Source organism: Leiobunum rupestre, chromosome 11 (assembly GCF_980474605.1).
Source record: "Leiobunum rupestre chromosome 11, qqLeiRupe1.1.hap1, whole genome shotgun sequence".
Classification (NCBI taxonomy): domain Eukaryota; kingdom Metazoa; phylum Arthropoda; class Arachnida; order Opiliones; family Sclerosomatidae; genus Leiobunum; species Leiobunum rupestre.
The window spans coordinates 39,400,351-39,421,002 of record NC_143394.1 but is presented as its reverse complement, the minus strand read 5'-3'; the positions used below and the strand labels follow the sequence as shown (position 1 = coordinate 39,421,002).

The 20,652-nt window shown below is 39.3% G+C and overlaps 2 protein-coding genes across 2 annotated transcripts; both read right to left on the bottom strand.

Moving 5' to 3' along the window:
* Positions 1-208: 208 nt before the first annotated feature.
* Positions 209-1,678, bottom strand: LOC149922570 (uncharacterized). The gene has a single exon (XM_090163802.1). The coding sequence runs from the start codon at positions 1,613-1,615 to the stop codon at positions 263-265; it is 1,353 nt and encodes a 450-aa protein (XP_090019928.1). The 5' UTR covers positions 1,616-1,678; the 3' UTR covers positions 209-262.
* Positions 1,679-7,037: 5,359 nt separating this feature from the next.
* Positions 7,038-8,507, bottom strand: LOC149922569 (uncharacterized). The gene has a single exon (XM_090163803.1). The coding sequence runs from the start codon at positions 8,442-8,444 to the stop codon at positions 7,092-7,094; it is 1,353 nt and encodes a 450-aa protein (XP_090019929.1). The 5' UTR covers positions 8,445-8,507; the 3' UTR covers positions 7,038-7,091.
* Positions 8,508-20,652: the final 12,145 nt, after the last annotated feature.

Below are 20,652 nucleotides of genomic sequence, written 5' to 3'. Positions count from 1 at the left end.
TAAGAACACGCTAGAAAAAGTGCAGTGGTATCGTGCAGGTTGAAGTCTGTGCGCAATAAAGTTACTTGCGCGTACCTAATCTGTCTATTATATATTACAAATAATTAATTATAATATATTTTTTAGCATCTTTAGCCGTCGTGTCCTAAATTGCGCTTCAGCGATTTATCTTAAGATGGCTCTATTTGTGACAACAAAATTCCGGGTGCTTCTTTTATTTAGTTACAAATCAAATTGAAATCAAAACCGCAAACTGCTTCGTTCAATTTATGATGTCCACAACTTCGTCTTCATCCGCGCCGAACTCCATATTGACCAAAGTGTCGGGGATCTTGGAGACATCCTCGCTGTTATCCCCAATTGGCAAGTCATAAACGAGCTCTTCTTTAATGGAGCTGAGATCCACTTTGAGGCATTCGGGGCTGAACATAATTTCTGTCTCAATAGGGATGGTCCAGGTTGTGTCCGCGTGCGATTCGCGAGCTTCCGGAGAAATTGGTAAGTCATAAACGTGCTCTTCTTTGATGGAGCTGAGCTCCACTTTGAGGAAATCGGGGCTGAATATAATTTCTGTCTCAATAGGGATGGTCCCGGGTGTGTCCGCGTGCGGTTCGGGAGCTTCCGGAGAAATCGGTAAGTCATTAACGTGCTCTTCTTTAATGGAGCTGAGATCCACTTTGAGGCATTCGGGGCTGAACATAATTTCTGTCTCAATAGGGATGGTCCAGGTGGTATCCGAGTCCGGTTCGGGGACTTTCGGTTTGAGGGCATGTGTGCAGTCGGGGTTTGAGGTGCCAAATTGAATCTGTTCATCCGTCAGGCGTCGATGTGGCTTTGAATAAGACTCAACTCCCGTTTGAGTAGAAAGGGTGTCAACCAGCCGTGCTTGTAACGAAGTTTGGTGCGATGGCAGTCGATCGCGACTGGTCGAAGCGCCTCTTTCGTTACCGGGAAAACCGTTAAATGGAAAGGATTTTACCGTCGCGAAGTTGCCGTCGGTACTTGGGCTTTTGCGAGGCTCCCTCTCTTGAGCGTGACGTGCTCTGTCGTGCAGCACTAACTTGCTCTTTTGACTGGCCCGATATCCGCACTTGGTGCACCCAAAGGGTTTCTCGCCGGTGTGTCTTCTTATGTGTACTTTCAAGTCGCTCTTTCGCGAGCTGGTATAGCTACACTCCCTACATTTAAATGGTTTTTCATCTGAATGCACTTTCTGGTGCACGGTCAAATGAATCTTACGCACAGCTGCGTAGCTACACTGACTACATTTAAATGGTTTATCACCAGAATGAACTTTCTGGTGCACAGTCAAATGACACTTATATGCAGCTGCGTAGCTACACTGACTACATTTATAAGGTTTCTCTCCGGAATGCACTTTCAGGTGCTTCGTCAAATTATTATTCTGTGCAGTTGCGTAGCTACACTGACTACACCTAAAAGGTTTTTCACCGGAATGCACTTTCTGGTGCTTAGTCAAATCACTTTTATGTGCAGCTGCGTAGTTACACTGATCACAACGAAAAGTTTTCTCTCCCTTGTGTCTTTTTTGGTGGACGATGAAATTACCATTTATGTTCGTGGCGTAGACGCACTCCGCGCATTGGAACCTCATCTCTTCCCGGGTATTAATTTGCCAGTTTCCCGCCGAGATGTTCCATTAGATGTTACTTTCAGATTTATCTTGCTAAAGTTCTGAAGTAATACTTATCCGTGAAAAACAAGTCTAGAAAGACCTAAACAAAATAAAATTTATATTAGTAATATTATCGCAATATTTCGTAAAACCCAAATCCGATTCGGCGGCCACACCATAGAAATCCTATAGGGTAGAATGATTATAACCGAAAAATATGTAAAGCGCCGCTGCAGACGATCGAAACGGTTCAGCCAATCAGAGCTCAGAGTGGTTCGCGAATTTGGTTTAGTTTTTATTTCACGTTTATTCCAAAAGACGGAAAAGTAAAGTTCGCGACAAAGATGAACGCATAGATCTATAAACTTAACTAAAGCCGAGGGGTAAGACAGTCTCAGATAATCTGTACACCGAGTTCGTTTAGCACTGTTAAAGGTACGTATTTTCAAGAGTACGCGAGTTCCATTTAGTACTGTCAAAGGTACCCCTCGACTAAAGCGCAAAACAAAGTAAACGTAAGACATATAAAAAATAATTAATTAAAAATAGATCAAAGGAAAATATAGAATGATGACTAGAAGGGTGTCGTTTATAACATCCCTAGTGACTGTGCGAAACAGAATGCAGGACCGAAAAATTAGAGCAAAAAACCTGCATCAAATAAGCTTAAATGAATAATGGGGTGTATTAGGATATGGGCGACGGTCCAAGTGAAAAATCATGAAAAAATGGGTAGAATGGTAAAACCCAAGTGATTTAAATCAGACAACCCTGCATGTGGATTAACTTTGGTTATATAAAAATTGTTCTTGACTTTTATTAAAACTATATTAAATTTCTTTCACGAAGTTACTGACAACTAGGAGCAACAAACACAAGGAGAAACAAACACAAGGAGAACGCAACTAGCCTTTAAACACGCTAACGAAGGGTTGTGTACGAATTTCATTGGACGAGCGTCACGAGCCTTTACGCTAAACGTTTTACGGGCGGGGGGAAGAAAATTTCAAAATTTTCCCCTTCCGACGGCAGCAGGCGCTAAAGCGTCTAGCCAATGAAAAATGTACACAAGAAAATCCACGACTCTCGACGGGTTGCGTTCTTCTTGTGTGGGGTGTTGTGTTTGTTGCTCCTAGGTGGCAGACAATAAATTTAACCTAACTCTAATTCACCAACTGTCCTAGCCTCTCGGCCTCCTTGTCTCTCTACCTATTTGTATTGTCCACTGTCTTAACGTGATGGGTCTTAGACCTCTTGTTAAGCAATAAAAGAACTAAAGAACTAAAGAACTCCCTTTCCTCCCGGGAGGCAATCTGTACTTAAATCGGCACTATGACTCTACTTTCTTACTTTATATTAGTGGCAGACAATAAATTTAACCTAACTCTAATCTAAAATATTCCCGCCTTTTGTAGAAGACGGGCACACTGGGAAAACCTACTCAATAAAATTTCACCAACAATTGATGTATTTCTATTTTGGAAGAATGACTATGTTGAGACGGAACCAATTAAATACCGGGTTGATTTTTAGGTGGAATTCACCACCCCGGCTCGAATGGGTTAAAGGAATACCGTCACTAACGTTAAATTGAAATAAAACACAGTTCCACGATTTCTGAGTGAAACAAACACGAGACGCAGAAATAAAAAGACATTGTCTCTTTTCCTCGGTCAGTTTTGACAGAAAAGCCACCTTAAGGAGAAAGCGTACCTTGATATTTTAGATGTAACGCGGTTTGAATATCCATTCTGCTTTTAAGAAAATGATTGTTTTGCGTGTTTCAAATGCTTCAATAATATTTTAACTGGTTTTGCTTGAAATTAGCTGAACATTTTTGGTTATTTCTAAAGAACAGTTTGATAATAAATGTAAAAATTCTTGGCTTTTTGATATAAAACAAAATATTGAATATGCAATATGGTATTTCTGCTAAAAGTGGAGTGTTTAATTAGGGCTTAACTGCGTTTAAATATTTTGCCTTTACGTTTTAAGTAAAGTAATTTTAGACAAAACTCAGGTAATTGTGCACTCATTCTACTTATGTAGTTATTGCTTTTGACCCCAGTATAATGTTAGAAGTCAGAAGTTCAAATTGGGAGATTTTTAATATTTTTATAGCTCCTTTAAGTTGTATCGGATTTTGACACCGAGATTTTCATATTTATCGATATCTTATGGACACGAGATGACGCTCAGGGCCGGATTAAGGAGAGTGCCAAGAGGGCATTAGCCCGCGGGCGCAAGGCTGTTGGGGGCACCCCATATTAGAAAATTTTACCGACGGAACGTCTGTATCTGCTAACTTACATACAAACTTGAGGAGCATCTAATGATTTTAGATAATGGAGTTCAAACTTGAAGGGTGTCTTATGATTTAAGATAATGGATTGCAAACTTTAAGGGCATCTAATGATTTTAGATAATGGAGTGCAAACTTGAAGGGCGTCTTATGATTTAAGATAATGGATTGCAAACTTTAAGGGCATTTGATGATTTTAGATAATGGATTGAAAACTTTAAGGGCATTTGATGATTTTAGATAATGGAGTGCAAACTTGAAGGGCATCTAATGATTTAAAATTATCGATTTAGGAAGTTAAATTATTTCGGTATTTGATGAAGCAGAAAATTACATCCAAATACAATTGGAAAGTCTAAAATAATGCAATGCCATTGTGCCGCGAAAGCCCTTGGAGAAAAGTACGTGGCGGAAATGTGGTGGCGCATTTCAAATTCACTGGCTGGCCGCCATCGCTATTGCGAGACCCTTAATCGCAAAACAGACATACTAGAAAATGGATTAAAGAAACTTTGTTGTCGTTGATTCAGCTTCCTTTTTCAAAATTAGTCATTCGAAGTGATCGGCGTTGGAGACGGGAGAGAAACAAGTTGGCAAGCCAAAATATACCTCTCCTCGGTAGAATTGTCCCTAGTGGTATTAATTTCTCGAGATAACCATTAAAGATATATCTCCGCAATTTAGAGTTATTTGTTAAAAATATTAACCCATTTCTATCCCGCCCGGTATAAAATTTTAATTATAATTAAAATAATTGAGACGAACGACCAATTTTAATTTATTCAGAATATCATAAGTTAAGTAGTTACAACAGTAAGTTAGACGTACTATAACAATGCACAATTGAATTAAACCCTTTTACAGAACAAGTTTATCAGTTAAATATAATACGAAGCAAATTTTAATGAAAGAAATATCTACAGAGGCTTTTTGGAATTACTCGCTTACGAAATACTTGCCGCATCTTTAACGCTCATTTTATTTCAACACTCACCCTTGATGAAGATACCGTAGATATCTGGTAGTGGACGACTCGTTCACTTCCTGTTGACGTTGTGACGCATACCATATGAAAAAGACCAATGCCGTCCAATTTCCAATATCATATAATGACTCGCACACCCAAGAAATCATTGACTGCGTTAGAAATCGTAGATATCCAAATATCCACACCAAATGTATTTACAAGAAGCAAAAACCTTACCATCAACAAAGCACAGAGAGCCACTTGACTAACCGCCACCTCTTAAAGCAATTAACGTTAAATTATCTCCTTTGAATTAACAGAACTATATATAGGTCGTTAAGAAAGTGGACCACCCACAGGGTCTACCCTTTAACCCTCTAATCTCGGCTGACTGCGCTAAAACAAGATTTAACCTTTAAAAAATACCAGATTAGGCCTTCATAAATTCATTAATAAAAAAAGACTTTATTACCTATTATGCTTACGATGCCTGTCTTAATTTCAGTGAATCGAAGCAGCTATCGGTGGTTCTGTGGTAGAGCGCTCGACTGCCAAGCCGAATGGTCTGGGTTCGAAACCTGGGTGGCGCATTTGTTTTTAATCAATAGAGAAACGCTAAATTAGAATTTCTTCGATGCAATAATTTCAATTTCAATTCTATTACAATTAAACCAAAATTTCGTACTCTATTAAATACGCTTCCGATAAAGCTGAAGGTCTAATTTTCAATTTGGCGTAACAAGTGTCGGTGGTTCTGTGGTAGAACGTCCGCCTGTCAATCAGGAGGTCTCGGGTTCAAATCCCGCCCGATGCGATCGCAAATTGACACTAAGACGAATACCGTGTACAACTGGTGGAAACCCTGCCATTGGACGTTGAGAGGTAGCATTACACTCAGCACTCGGTCCGTCCCAAAGTCATTAAGAAGAAGTTGGAGAGAAAACGCCCATATAAACACAACAGACTCAACATGCACAACCATCAGAACACAAACACAACAAATTCAACACTCACAACCTACGCATAAACATTACAAAAACGTAATACACCAAACCGTCACGACGGTGAGCGAAAAAACACCATCCAAACCAAACCGCAAATGCATCCGTTAACGCTCACCGTCACACGGTGGTTTTGCCAACCCTTTGAGAAACTGCGTACGCAGTGATTACACTTTGCACCGAAAATGCGAACTTTGTCCCCTCGGAGAGGTAAAAACCAAAAAATTTGGTTATCTGTGGTTAGATCGTAGACGGGGTTTATTCAATGCATATTAAAAGTAATAGAAAATAAAAGATTTTGTTTCCATACTTAAAGTTATAAAGTACAATAATTATCCTACGTAAGAATTATTCTGTTTTGATGCTTCACAATTTCACGGATTAAGATCGTTTTCCCCCATTTCGAATTTCTTACTTCTCTCTTAACCTGTTACAGTTTAATTGATATTGCTTAGTTTTACTATACTAATTCGAAGCTAGAAGCAGCCGAGAGGGGAACAATAGCCGATCACTCTATAATATAAAACAAAGAAATCTGCAGGATCTGCTCCCGATCACCCAGTGAAACACGAAACAACATTCGGAGCACTTATGATTACTTACGATACTTTGGATTTATCGACAAAAATATGGCGTCGAATTCAAAATTCCCTCCATGTACACAAGGATAGTGGCGCACAAATGTCGACTAGATTTGATAATCCGTCTACTAACTTGTCAGTGGTGGCGAAACATGGTAGGAAAAAACAATTAATTGACTCGGCTACAATTCTCATTCTGGTTACTTACTGTTGCATTATAGTAAAATATATTTGTGTAACAAATTAGTAAAATATGAGCTGATACCGTAAAGCGCGTTGGTAAACAGAGCGTGGCATTTACAAAAGTGGTGCCATCTCTAGATTCATTGCTGAGTTAGAAGTTAAGAACACGCTAGAAAAAGTGCAGTGGTATCGTGCAGGTTGAAGTCTGTGCGCAATAAAGTTACTTGCGCGTACCTAATCTGTCTATTATATATTACAAATAATTAATTATAATATATTTTTTAGCATCTTTAGCCGTCGTGTCCTAAATTGCGCTTCAGCGATTTATCTTAAGATGGCTCTATTTGTGACAACAAAATTCCGGGTGCTTCTTTTATTTAGTTACAAATCAAATTGAAATCAAAACCGCAAACTGCTTCGTTCAATTTATGATGTCCACAACTTCGTCTTCATCCGCGCCGAACTCCATATTGACCAAAGTGTCGGGGATCTTGGAGACATCCTCGCTGTTATCCCCAATTGGCAAGTCATAAACGAGCTCTTCTTTAATGGAGCTGAGATCCACTTTGAGGCATTCGGGGCTGAACATAATTTCTGTCTCAATAGGGATGGTCCAGGTTGTGTCCGCGTGCGATTCGCGAGCTTCCGGAGAAATTGGTAAGTCATAAACGTGCTCTTCTTTGATGGAGCTGAGCTCCACTTTGAGGAAATCGGGGCTGAATATAATTTCTGTCTCAATAGGGATGGTCCCGGGTGTGTCCGCGTGCGGTTCGGGAGCTTCCGGAGAAATCGGTAAGTCATTAACGTGCTCTTCTTTAATGGAGCTGAGATCCACTTTGAGGCATTCGGGGCTGAACATAATTTCTGTCTCAATAGGGATGGTCCAGGTGGTATCCGAGTCCGGTTCGGGGACTTTCGGTTTGAGGGCATGTGTGCAGTCGGGGTTTGAGGTGCCAAATTGAATCTGTTCATCCGTCAGGCGTCGATGTGGCTTTGAATAAGACTCAACTCCCGTTTGAGTAGAAAGGGTGTCAACCAGCCGTGCTTGTAACGAAGTTTGGTGCGATGGCAGTCGATCGCGACTGGTCGAAGCGCCTCTTTCGTTACCGGGAAAACCGTTAAATGGAAAGGATTTTACCGTCGCGAAGTTGCCGTCGGTACTTGGGCTTTTGCGAGGCTCCCTCTCTTGAGCGTGACGTGCTCTGTCGTGCAGCACTAACTTGCTCTTTTGACTGGCCCGATATCCGCACTTGGTGCACCCAAAGGGTTTCTCGCCGGTGTGTCTTCTTATGTGTACTTTCAAGTCGCTCTTTCGCGAGCTGGTATAGCTACACTCCCTACATTTAAATGGTTTTTCATCTGAATGCACTTTCTGGTGCACGGTCAAATGAATCTTACGCACAGCTGCGTAGCTACACTGACTACATTTAAATGGTTTATCACCAGAATGAACTTTCTGGTGCACAGTCAAATGACACTTATATGCAGCTGCGTAGCTACACTGACTACATTTATAAGGTTTCTCTCCGGAATGCACTTTCAGGTGCTTCGTCAAATTATTATTCTGTGCAGTTGCGTAGCTACACTGACTACACCTAAAAGGTTTTTCACCGGAATGCACTTTCTGGTGCTTAGTCAAATCACTTTTATGTGCAGCTGCGTAGTTACACTGATCACAACGAAAAGTTTTCTCTCCCTTGTGTCTTTTTTGGTGGACGATGAAATTACCATTTATGTTCGTGGCGTAGACGCACTCCGCGCATTGGAACCTCATCTCTTCCCGGGTATTAATTTGCCAGTTTCCCGCCGAGATGTTCCATTAGATGTTACTTTCAGATTTATCTTGCTAAAGTTCTGAAGTAATACTTATCCGTGAAAAACAAGTCTAGAAAGACCTAAACAAAATAAAATTTATATTAGTAATATTATCGCAATATTTCGTAAAACCCAAATCCGATTCGGCGGCCACACCATAGAAATCCTATAGGGTAGAATGATTATAACCGAAAAATATGTAAAGCGCCGCTGCAGACGATCGAAACGGTTCAGCCAATCAGAGCTCAGAGTGGTTCGCGAATTTGGTTTAGTTTTTATTTCACGTTTATTCCAAAAGACGGAAAAGTAAAGTTCGCGACAAAGATGAACGCATAGATCTATAAACTTAACTAAAGCCGAGGGGTAAGACAGTCTCAGATAATCTGTACACCGAGTTCGTTTAGCACTGTTAAAGGTACGTATTTTCAAGAGTACGCGAGTTCCATTTAGTACTGTCAAAGGTACCCCTCGACTAAAGCGCAAAACAAAGTAAACGTAAGACATATAAAAAATAATTAATTAAAAATAGATCAAAGGAAAATATAGAATGATGACTAGAAGGGTGTCGTTTATAACATCCCTAGTGACTGTGCGAAACAGAATGCAGGACCGAAAAATTAGAGCAAAAAACCTGCATCAAATAAGCTTAAATGAATAATGGGGTGTATTAGGATATGGGCGACGGTCCAAGTGAAAAATCATGAAAAAATGGGTAGAATGGTAAAACCCAAGTGATTTAAATCAGACAACCCTGCATGTGGATTAACTTTGGTTATATAAAAATTGTTCTTGACTTTTATTAAAACTATATTAAATTTCTTTCACGAAGTTACTGACAACTAGGAGCAACAAACACAAGGAGAAACAAACACAAGGAGAACGCAACTAGCCTTTAAACACGCTAACGAAGGGTTGTGTACGAATTTCATTGGACGAGCGTCACGAGCCTTTACGCTAAACGTTTTACGGGCGGGGGGAAGAAAATTTCAAAATTTTCCCCTTCCGACGGCAGCAGGCGCTAAAGCGTCTAGCCAATGAAAAATGTACACAAGAAAATCCACGACTCTCGACGGGTTGCGTTCTTCTTGTGTGGGGTGTTGTGTTTGTTGCTCCTAGGTGGCAGACAATAAATTTAACCTAACTCTAATTCACCAACTGTCCTAGCCTCTCGGCCTCCTTGTCTCTCTACCTATTTGTATTGTCCACTGTCTTAACGTGATGGGTCTTAGACCTCTTGTTAAGCAATAAAAGAACTAAAGAACTAAAGAACTCCCTTTCCTCCCGGGAGGCAATCTGTACTTAAATCGGCACTATGACTCTACTTTCTTACTTTATATTAGTGGCAGACAATAAATTTAACCTAACTCTAATCTAAAATATTCCCGCCTTTTGTAGAAGACGGGCACACTGGGAAAACCTACTCAATAAAATTTCACCAACAATTGATGTATTTCTATTTTGGAAGAATGACTATGTTGAGACGGAACCAATTAAATACCGGGTTGATTTTTAGGTGGAATTCACCACCCCGGCTCGAATGGGTTAAAGGAATACCGTCACTAACGTTAAATTGAAATAAAACACAGTTCCACGATTTCTGAGTGAAACAAACACGAGACGCAGAAATAAAAAGACATTGTCTCTTTTCCTCGGTCAGTTTTGACAGAAAAGCCACCTTAAGGAGAAAGCGTACCTTGATATTTTAGATGTAACGCGGTTTGAATATCCATTCTGCTTTTAAGAAAATGATTGTTTTGCGTGTTTCAAATGCTTCAATAATATTTTAACTGGTTTTGCTTGAAATTAGCTGAACATTTTTGGTTATTTCTAAAGAACAGTTTGATAATAAATGTAAAAATTCTTGGCTTTTTGATATAAAACAAAATATTGAATATGCAATATGGTATTTCTGCTAAAAGTGGAGTGTTTAATTAGGGCTTAACTGCGTTTAAATATTTTGCCTTTACGTTTTAAGTAAAGTAATTTTAGACAAAACTCAGGTAATTGTGCACTCATTCTACTTATGTAGTTATTGCTTTTGACCCCAGTATAATGTTAGAAGTCAGAAGTTCAAATTGGGAGATTTTTAATATTTTTATAGCTCCTTTAAGTTGTATCGGATTTTGACACCGAGATTTTCATATTTATCGATATCTTATGGACACGAGATGACGCTCAGGGCCGGATTAAGGAGAGTGCCAAGAGGGCATTAGCCCGCGGGCGCAAGGCTGTTGGGGGCACCCCATATTAGAAAATTTTACCGACGGAACGTCTGTATCTGCTAACTTACATACAAACTTGAGGAGCATCTAATGATTTTAGATAATGGAGTTCAAACTTGAAGGGTGTCTTATGATTTAAGATAATGGATTGCAAACTTTAAGGGCATCTAATGATTTTAGATAATGGAGTGCAAACTTGAAGGGCGTCTTATGATTTAAGATAATGGATTGCAAACTTTAAGGGCATTTGATGATTTTAGATAATGGATTGAAAACTTTAAGGGCATTTGATGATTTTAGATAATGGAGTGCAAACTTGAAGGGCATCTAATGATTTAAAATTATCGATTTAGGAAGTTAAATTATTTCGGTATTTGATGAAGCAGAAAATTACATCCAAATACAATTGGAAAGTCTAAAATAATGCAATGCCATTGTGCCGCGAAAGCCCTTGGAGAAAAGTACGTGGCGGAAATGTGGTGGCGCATTTCAAATTCACTGGCTGGCCGCCATCGCTATTGCGAGACCCTTAATCGCAAAACAGACATACTAGAAAATGGATTAAAGAAACTTTGTTGTCGTTGATTCAGCTTCCTTTTTCAAAATTAGTCATTCGAAGTGATCGGCGTTGGAGACGGGAGAGAAACAAGTTGGCAAGCCAAAATATACCTCTCCTCGGTAGAATTGTCCCTAGTGGTATTAATTTCTCGAGATAACCATTAAAGATATATCTCCGCAATTTAGAGTTATTTGTTAAAAATATTAACCCATTTCTATCCCGCCCGGTATAAAATTTTAATTATAATTAAAATAATTGAGACGAACGACCAATTTTAATTTATTCAGAATATCATAAGTTAAGTAGTTACAACAGTAAGTTAGACGTACTATAACAATGCACAATTGAATTAAACCCTTTTACAGAACAAGTTTATCAGTTAAATATAATACGAAGCAAATTTTAATGAAAGAAATATCTACAGAGGCTTTTTGGAATTACTCGCTTACGAAATACTTGCCGCATCTTTAACGCTCATTTTATTTCAACACTCACCCTTGATGAAGATACCGTAGATATCTGGTAGTGGACGACTCGTTCACTTCCTGTTGACGTTGTGACGCATACCATATGAAAAAGACCAATGCCGTCCAATTTCCAATATCATATAATGACTCGCACACCCAAGAAATCATTGACTGCGTTAGAAATCGTAGATATCCAAATATCCACACCAAATGTATTTACAAGAAGCAAAAACCTTACCATCAACAAAGCACAGAGAGCCACTTGACTAACCGCCACCTCTTAAAGCAATTAACGTTAAATTATCTCCTTTGAATTAACAGAACTATATATAGGTCGTTAAGAAAGTGGACCACCCACAGGGTCTACCCTTTAACCCTCTAATCTCGGCTGACTGCGCTAAAACAAGATTTAACCTTTAAAAAATACCAGATTAGGCCTTCATAAATTCATTAATAAAAAAAGACTTTATTACCTATTATGCTTACGATGCCTGTCTTAATTTCAGTGAATCGAAGCAGCTATCGGTGGTTCTGTGGTAGAGCGCTCGACTGCCAAGCCGAATGGTCTGGGTTCGAAACCTGGGTGGCGCATTTGTTTTTAATCAATAGAGAAACGCTAAATTAGAATTTCTTCGATGCAATAATTTCAATTTCAATTCTATTACAATTAAACCAAAATTTCGTACTCTATTAAATACGCTTCCGATAAAGCTGAAGGTCTAATTTTCAATTTGGCGTAACAAGTGTCGGTGGTTCTGTGGTAGAACGTCCGCCTGTCAATCAGGAGGTCTCGGGTTCAAATCCCGCCCGATGCGATCGCAAATTGATACTAAGACGAATACCGTGTACAACTGGTGGAAACCCTGCCATTGGACGTTGAGAGGTAGCATTACACTCAGCACTCGGTCCGTCCCAAAGCCATTAAGAAGTTGGAGAGAAAACGCCCATATAAACACAACAGACTCAACATGCACAACCATCAGAACACAAACACAACAAATTCAACACTCACAACCTACGCATAAACATTACAAAAACGTAATACACCAAACCGTCACGACGGTGAGCGAAAAAACACCATCCAAACCAAACCGCAAATGCATCCGTTAACGCTCACCGTCACACGGTGGTTTTGCCAACCCTTTGAGAAACTGCGTACGCAGTGATTACACTTTGCACCGAAAATGCGAACTTTGTCCCCTCGGAGAGGTAAAAACCAAAAAATTTGGTTATCTGTGGTTAGATCGTAGACGGGGTTTATTCAATGCATATTAAAAGTAATAGAAAATAAAAGATTTTGTTTCCATACTTAAAGTTATAAAGTACAATAATTATCCTACGTAAGAATTATTCTGTTTTGATGCTTCACAATTTCACGGATTAAGATCGTTTTCCCCCATTTCGAATTTCTTACTTCTCTCTTAACCTGTTACAGTTTAATTGATATTGCTTAGTTTTACTATACTAATTCGAAGCTAGAAGCAGCCGAGAGGGGAACAATAGCCGATCACTCTATAATATAAAACAAAGAAATCTGCAGGATCTGCTCCCGATCACCCAGTGAAACACGAAACAACATTCGGAGCACTTATGATTACTTACGATACTTTGGATTTATCGACAAAAATATGGCGTCGAATTCAAAATTCCCTCCATGTACACAAGGATAGTGGCGCACAAATGTCGACTAGATTTGATAATCCGTCTACTAACTTGTCAGTGGTGGCGAAACATGGTAGGAAAAAACAATTAATTGACTCGGCTACAATTCTCATTCTGGTTACTTACTGTTGCATTATAGTAAAATATATTTGTGTAACAAATTAGTAAAATATGAGCTGATACCGTAAAGCGCGTTGGTAAACAGAGCGTGGCATTTACAAAAGTGGTGCCATCTCTAGATTCATTGCTGAGTTAGAAGTTAAGAACACGCTAGAAAAAGTGCAGTGGTATCGTGCAGGTTGAAGTCTGTGCGCAATAAAGTTACTTGCGCGTACCTAATCTGTCTATTATATATTACAAATAATTAATTATAATATATTTTTTAGCATCTTTAGCCGTCGTGTCCTAAATTGCGCTTCAGCGATTTATCTTAAGATGGCTCTATTTGTGACAACAAAATTCCGGGTGCTTCTTTTATTTAGTTACAAATCAAATTGAAATCAAAACCGCAAACTGCTTCGTTCAATTTATGATGTCCACAACTTCGTCTTCATCCGCGCCGAACTCCATATTGACCAAAGTGTCGGGGATCTTGGAGACATCCTCGCTGTTATCCCCAATTGGCAAGTCATAAACGAGCTCTTCTTTAATGGAGCTGAGATCCACTTTGAGGCATTCGGGGCTGAACATAATTTCTGTCTCAATAGGGATGGTCCAGGTTGTGTCCGCGTGCGATTCGCGAGCTTCCGGAGAAATTGGTAAGTCATAAACGTGCTCTTCTTTGATGGAGCTGAGCTCCACTTTGAGGAAATCGGGGCTGAATATAATTTCTGTCTCAATAGGGATGGTCCCGGGTGTGTCCGCGTGCGGTTCGGGAGCTTCCGGAGAAATCGGTAAGTCATTAACGTGCTCTTCTTTAATGGAGCTGAGATCCACTTTGAGGCATTCGGGGCTGAACATAATTTCTGTCTCAATAGGGATGGTCCAGGTGGTATCCGAGTCCGGTTCGGGGACTTTCGGTTTGAGGGCATGTGTGCAGTCGGGGTTTGAGGTGCCAAATTGAATCTGTTCATCCGTCAGGCGTCGATGTGGCTTTGAATAAGACTCAACTCCCGTTTGAGTAGAAAGGGTGTCAACCAGCCGTGCTTGTAACGAAGTTTGGTGCGATGGCAGTCGATCGCGACTGGTCGAAGCGCCTCTTTCGTTACCGGGAAAACCGTTAAATGGAAAGGATTTTACCGTCGCGAAGTTGCCGTCGGTACTTGGGCTTTTGCGAGGCTCCCTCTCTTGAGCGTGACGTGCTCTGTCGTGCAGCACTAACTTGCTCTTTTGACTGGCCCGATATCCGCACTTGGTGCACCCAAAGGGTTTCTCGCCGGTGTGTCTTCTTATGTGTACTTTCAAGTCACTCTTTCGCGAGCTGGTATAGCTACACTCCCTACATTTAAATGGTTTTTCATCTGAATGCACTTTCTGGTGCACGGTCAAATGAATCTTACGCACAGCTGCGTAGCTACACTGACTACATTTAAATGGTTTATCACCAGAATGAACTTTCTGGTGCACAGTCAAATGACACTTATATGCAGCTGCGTAGCTACACTGACTACATTTATAAGGTTTCTCTCCGGAATGCACTTTCAGGTGCTTCGTCAAATTATTATTCTGTGCAGTTGCGTAGCTACACTGACTACACCTAAAAGGTTTTTCACCGGAATGCACTTTCTGGTGCTTAGTCAAATCACTTTTATGTGCAGCTGCGTAGTTACACTGATCACAACGAAAAGTTTTCTCTCCCTTGTGTCTTTTTTGGTGGACGATGAAATTACCATTTATGTTCGTGGCGTAGACGCACTCCGCGCATTGGAACCTCATCTCTTCCCGGGTATTAATTTGCCAGTTTCCCGCCGAGATGTTCCATTAGATGTTACTTTCAGATTTATCTTGCTAAAGTTCTGAAGTAATACTTATCCGTGAAAAACAAGTCTAGAAAGACCTAAACAAAATAAAATTTATATTAGTAATATTATCGCAATATTTCGTAAAACCCAAATCCGATTCGGCGGCCACACCATAGAAATCCTATAGGGTAGAATGATTATAACCGAAAAATATGTAAAGCGCCGCTGCAGACGATCGAAACGGTTCAGCCAATCAGAGCTCAGAGTGGTTCGCGAATTTGGTTTAGTTTTTATTTCACGTTTATTCCAAAAGACGGAAAAGTAAAGTTCGCGACAAAGATGAACGCATAGATCTATAAACTTAACTAAAGCCGAGGGGTAAGACAGTCTCAGATAATCTGTACACCGAGTTCGTTTAGCACTGTTAAAGGTACGTATTTTCAAGAGTACGCGAGTTCCATTTAGTACTGTCAAAGGTACCCCTCGACTAAAGCGCAAAACAAAGTAAACGTAAGACATATAAAAAATAATTAATTAAAAATAGATCAAAGGAAAATATAGAATGATGACTAGAAGGGTGTCGTTTATAACATCCCTAGTGACTGTGCGAAACAGAATGCAGGACCGAAAAATTAGAGCAAAAAACCTGCATCAAATAAGCTTAAATGAATAATGGGGTGTATTAGGATATGGGCGACGGTCCAAGTGAAAAATCATGAAAAAATGGGTAGAATGGTAAAACCCAAGTGATTTAAATCAGACAACCCTGCATGTGGATTAACTTTGGTTATATAAAAATTGTTCTTGACTTTTATTAAAACTATATTAAATTTCTTTCACGAAGTTACTGACAACTAGGAGCAACAAACACAAGGAGAAACAAACACAAGGAGAACGCAACTAGCCTTTAAACACGCTAACGAAGGGTTGTGTACGAATTTCATTGGACGAGCGTCACGAGCCTTTACGCTAAACGTTTTACGGGCGGGGGGAAGAAAATTTCAAAATTTTCCCCTTCCGACGGCAGCAGGCGCTAAAGCGTCTAGCCAATGAAAAATGTACACAAGAAAATCCACGACTCTCGACGGGTTGCGTTCTTCTTGTGTGGGGTGTTGTGTTTGTTGCTCCTAGGTGGCAGACAATAAATTTAACCTAACTCTAATTCACCAACTGTCCTAGCCTCTCGGCCTCCTTGTCTCTCTACCTATTTGTATTGTCCACTGTCTTAACGTGATGGGTCTTAGACCTCTTGTTAAGCAATAAAAGAACTAAAGAACTAAAGAACTCCCTTTCCTCCCGGGAGGCAATCTGTACTTAAATCGGCACTATGACTCTACTTTCTTACTTTATATTAGTGGCAGACAATAAATTTAACCTAACTCTAATCTAAAATATTCCCGCCTTTTGTAGAAGACGGGCACACTGGGAAAACCTACTCAATAAAATTTCACCAACAATTGATGTATTTCTATTTTGGAAGAATGACTATGTTGAGACGGAACCAATTAAATACCGGGTTGATTTTTAGGTGGAATTCACCACCCCGGCTCGAATGGGTTAAAGGAATACCGTCACTAACGTTAAATTGAAATAAAACACAGTTCCACGATTTCTGAGTGAAACAAACACGAGACGCAGAAATAAAAAGACATTGTCTCTTTTCCTCGGTCAGTTTTGACAGAAAAGCCACCTTAAGGAGAAAGCGTACCTTGATATTTTAGATGTAACGCGGTTTGAATATCCATTCTGCTTTTAAGAAAATGATTGTTTTGCGTGTTTCAAATGCTTCAATAATATTTTAACTGGTTTTGCTTGAAATTAGCTGAACATTTTTGGTTATTTCTAAAGAACAGTTTGATAATAAATGTAAAAATTCTTGGCTTTTTGATATAAAACAAAATATTGAATATGCAATATGGTATTTCTGCTAAAAGTGGAGTGTTTAATTAGGGCTTAACTGCGTTTAAATATTTTGCCTTTACGTTTTAAGTAAAGTAATTTTAGACAAAACTCAGGTAATTGTGCACTCATTCTACTTATGTAGTTATTGCTTTTGACCCCAGTATAATGTTAGAAGTCAGAAGTTCAAATTGGGAGATTTTTAATATTTTTATAGCTCCTTTAAGTTGTATCGGATTTTGACACCGAGATTTTCATATTTATCGATATCTTATGGACACGAGATGACGCTCAGGGCCGGATTAAGGAGAGTGCCAAGAGGGCATTAGCCCGCGGGCGCAAGGCTGTTGGGGGCACCCCATATTAGAAAATTTTACCGACGGAACGTCTGTATCTGCTAACTTACATACAAACTTGAGGAGCATCTAATGATTTTAGATAATGGAGTTCAAACTTGAAGGGTGTCTTATGATTTAAGATAATGGATTGCAAACTTTAAGGGCATCTAATGATTTTAGATAATGGAGTGCAAACTTGAAGGGCGTCTTATGATTTAAGATAATGGATTGCAAACTTTAAGGGCATTTGATGATTTTAGATAATGGAGTGCAAACTTGAAGGGCATCTAATGATTTAAAATTATCGATTTAGGAAGTTAAATTATTTCGGTATTTGATGAAGCAGAAAATTACATCCAAATACAATTGGAAAGTCTAAAATAATGCAATGCCATTGTGCCGCGAAAGCCCTTGGAGAAAAGTACGTGGCGGAAATGTGGTGGCGCATTTCAAATTCACTGGCTGGCCGCCATCGCTATTGCGAGACCCTTAATCGCAAAACAGACATACTAGAAAATGGATTAAAGAAACTTTGTTGTCGTTGATTCAGCTTCCTTTTTCAAAATTAGTCATTCGAAGTGATCGGCGTTGGAGACGGGAGAGAAACAAGTTGGCAAGCCAAAATATACCTCTCCTCGGTAGAATTGTCCCTAGTGGTATTAATTTCTCGAGATAACCATTAAAGATATATCTCCGCAATTTAGAGTTATTTGTTAAAAATATTAACCCATTTCTATCCCGCCCGGTATAAAATTTTAATTATAATTAAAATAATTGAGACGAACGACCAATTTTAATTTATTCAGAATATCATAAGTTAAGTAGTTACAACAGTAAGTTAGACGTACTATAACAATGCACAATTGAATTAAACCCTTTTACAGAACAAGTTTATCAGTTAAATATAATACGAAGCAAATTTTAATGAAAGAAATATCTACAGAGGCTTTTTGGAATTACTCGCTTACGAAATACTTGCCGCATCTTTAACGCTCATTTTATTTCAACACTCACCCTTGATGAAGATACCGTAGATATCTGGTAGTGGACGACTCGTTCACTTCCTGTTGACGTTGTGACGCATACCATATGAAAAAGACCAATGCCGTCCAATTTCCAATATCATATAATGACTCGCACACCCAAGAAATCATTGACTGCGTTAGAAATCGTAGATATCCAAATATCCACACCAAATGTATTTACAAGAAGCAAAAACCTTACCATCAACAAAGCACAGAGAGCCACTTGACTAACCGCCACCTCTTAAAGCAATTAACGTTAAATTATCTCCTTTGAATTAACAGAACTATATATAGGTCGTTAAGAAAGTGGACCACCCACAGGGTCTACCCTTTAACCCTCTAATCTCGGCTGACTGCGCTAAAACAAGATTTAACCTTTAAAAAATACCAGATTAGGCCTTCATAAATTCATTAATAAAAAAAGACTTTATTACCTATTATGCTTACGATGCCTGTCTTAATTTCAGTGAATCGAAGCAGCTATCGGTGGTTCTGTGGTAGAGCGCTCGACTGCCAAGCCGAATGGTCTGGGTTCGAAACCTGGGTGGCGCATTTGTTTTTAATCAATAGAGAAACGCTAAATTAGAATTTCTTCGATGCAATAATTTCAATTTCAATTCTATTACAATTAAACCAAAATTTCGTACTCTATTAAATACGCTTCCGATAAAGCTGAAGGTCTAATTTTCAATTTGGCGTAACAAGTGTCGGTGGTTCTGTGGTAGAACGTCCGCCTGTCAATCAGGAGGTCTCGGGTTCAAATCCCGCCCGATGCGATCGCAAATTGATACTAAGACGAATACCGTGTACAACTGGTGGAAACCCTGCCATTGGACGTTGAGAGGTAGCATTACACTCAGCACTCGGTCCGTCCCAAAGTCATTAAGAAGAAGTTGGAGAGAAAACGCCCATATAAACACAACAGACTCAACATGCACAACCATCAGAACACAAACACAACAAATTCAACACTCACAACCTACGCATAAACATTACAAAAACGTAATACACCAAACCGTCACGACGGTGAGCGAAAAAACACCATCCAAACCAAACCGCAAATGCATCCGTTAACGCTCACCGTCACACGGTGGTTTTGCCAACCCTTTGAGAAACTGCGTACGCAGTGATTACACTTTGCACCGAAAATGCGAACTTTGTCCCCTCGGAGAGGTAAAAACCAAAAAATTTGGTTATCTGTGGTTAGATCGTAGACGGGGTTTATTCAATGCATATTAAAAGTAATAGAAAATAAAAGATTTTGTTTCCATACTTAAAGTTATAAAGTACAATAATTATCCTACGTAAGAATTATTCTGTTTTGATGCTTCACAATTTCACGGATTAAGATCGTTTTCCCCCATTTCGAATTTCTTACTTCTCTCTTAACCTGTTACAGTTTAATTGATATTGCTTAGTTTTACTATACTAATTCGAAGCTAGAAGCAGCCGAGAGGGGAACAATAGCCGATCACTCTATAATATAAAACAAAGAAATCTGCAGGATCTGCTCCCGATCACCCAGTGAAACACGAAACAACATTCGGAGCACTTATGATTACTTACGATACTTTGGATTTATCGACAAAAATATGGCGTCGAATTCAAAATTCCCTCCATGTACACAAGGATAGTGGCGCACAAATGTCGACTAGATTTGATAATCCGTCTACTAACTTGTCAGTGGTGGCGAAACATGGTAGGAAAAAACAATTAATTGACTCGGCTACAATTCTCATTCTGGTTACTTACTGTTGCATTATAGTAAAATATATTTGTGTAACAAATTAGTAAAATATGAGCTGATACCGTAAAGCGCGTTGGTAAACAGAGCGTGGCATTTACAAAAGTGGTGCCATCTCTAGATTCATTGCTGAGTTAGAAGTTAAGAACACGCTAGAAAAAGTGCAGTGGTATCGTGCAGGTTGAAGTCTGTGCGCAATAAAGTTACTTGCGCGTACCTAATCTGTCTATTATATATTACAAATAATTAATTATAATATATTTTTTAGCATCTTTAGCCGTCGTGTCCTAAATTGCGCTTCAGCGATTTATCTTAAGATGGCTCTATTTGTGACAACAAAATTCCGGGTG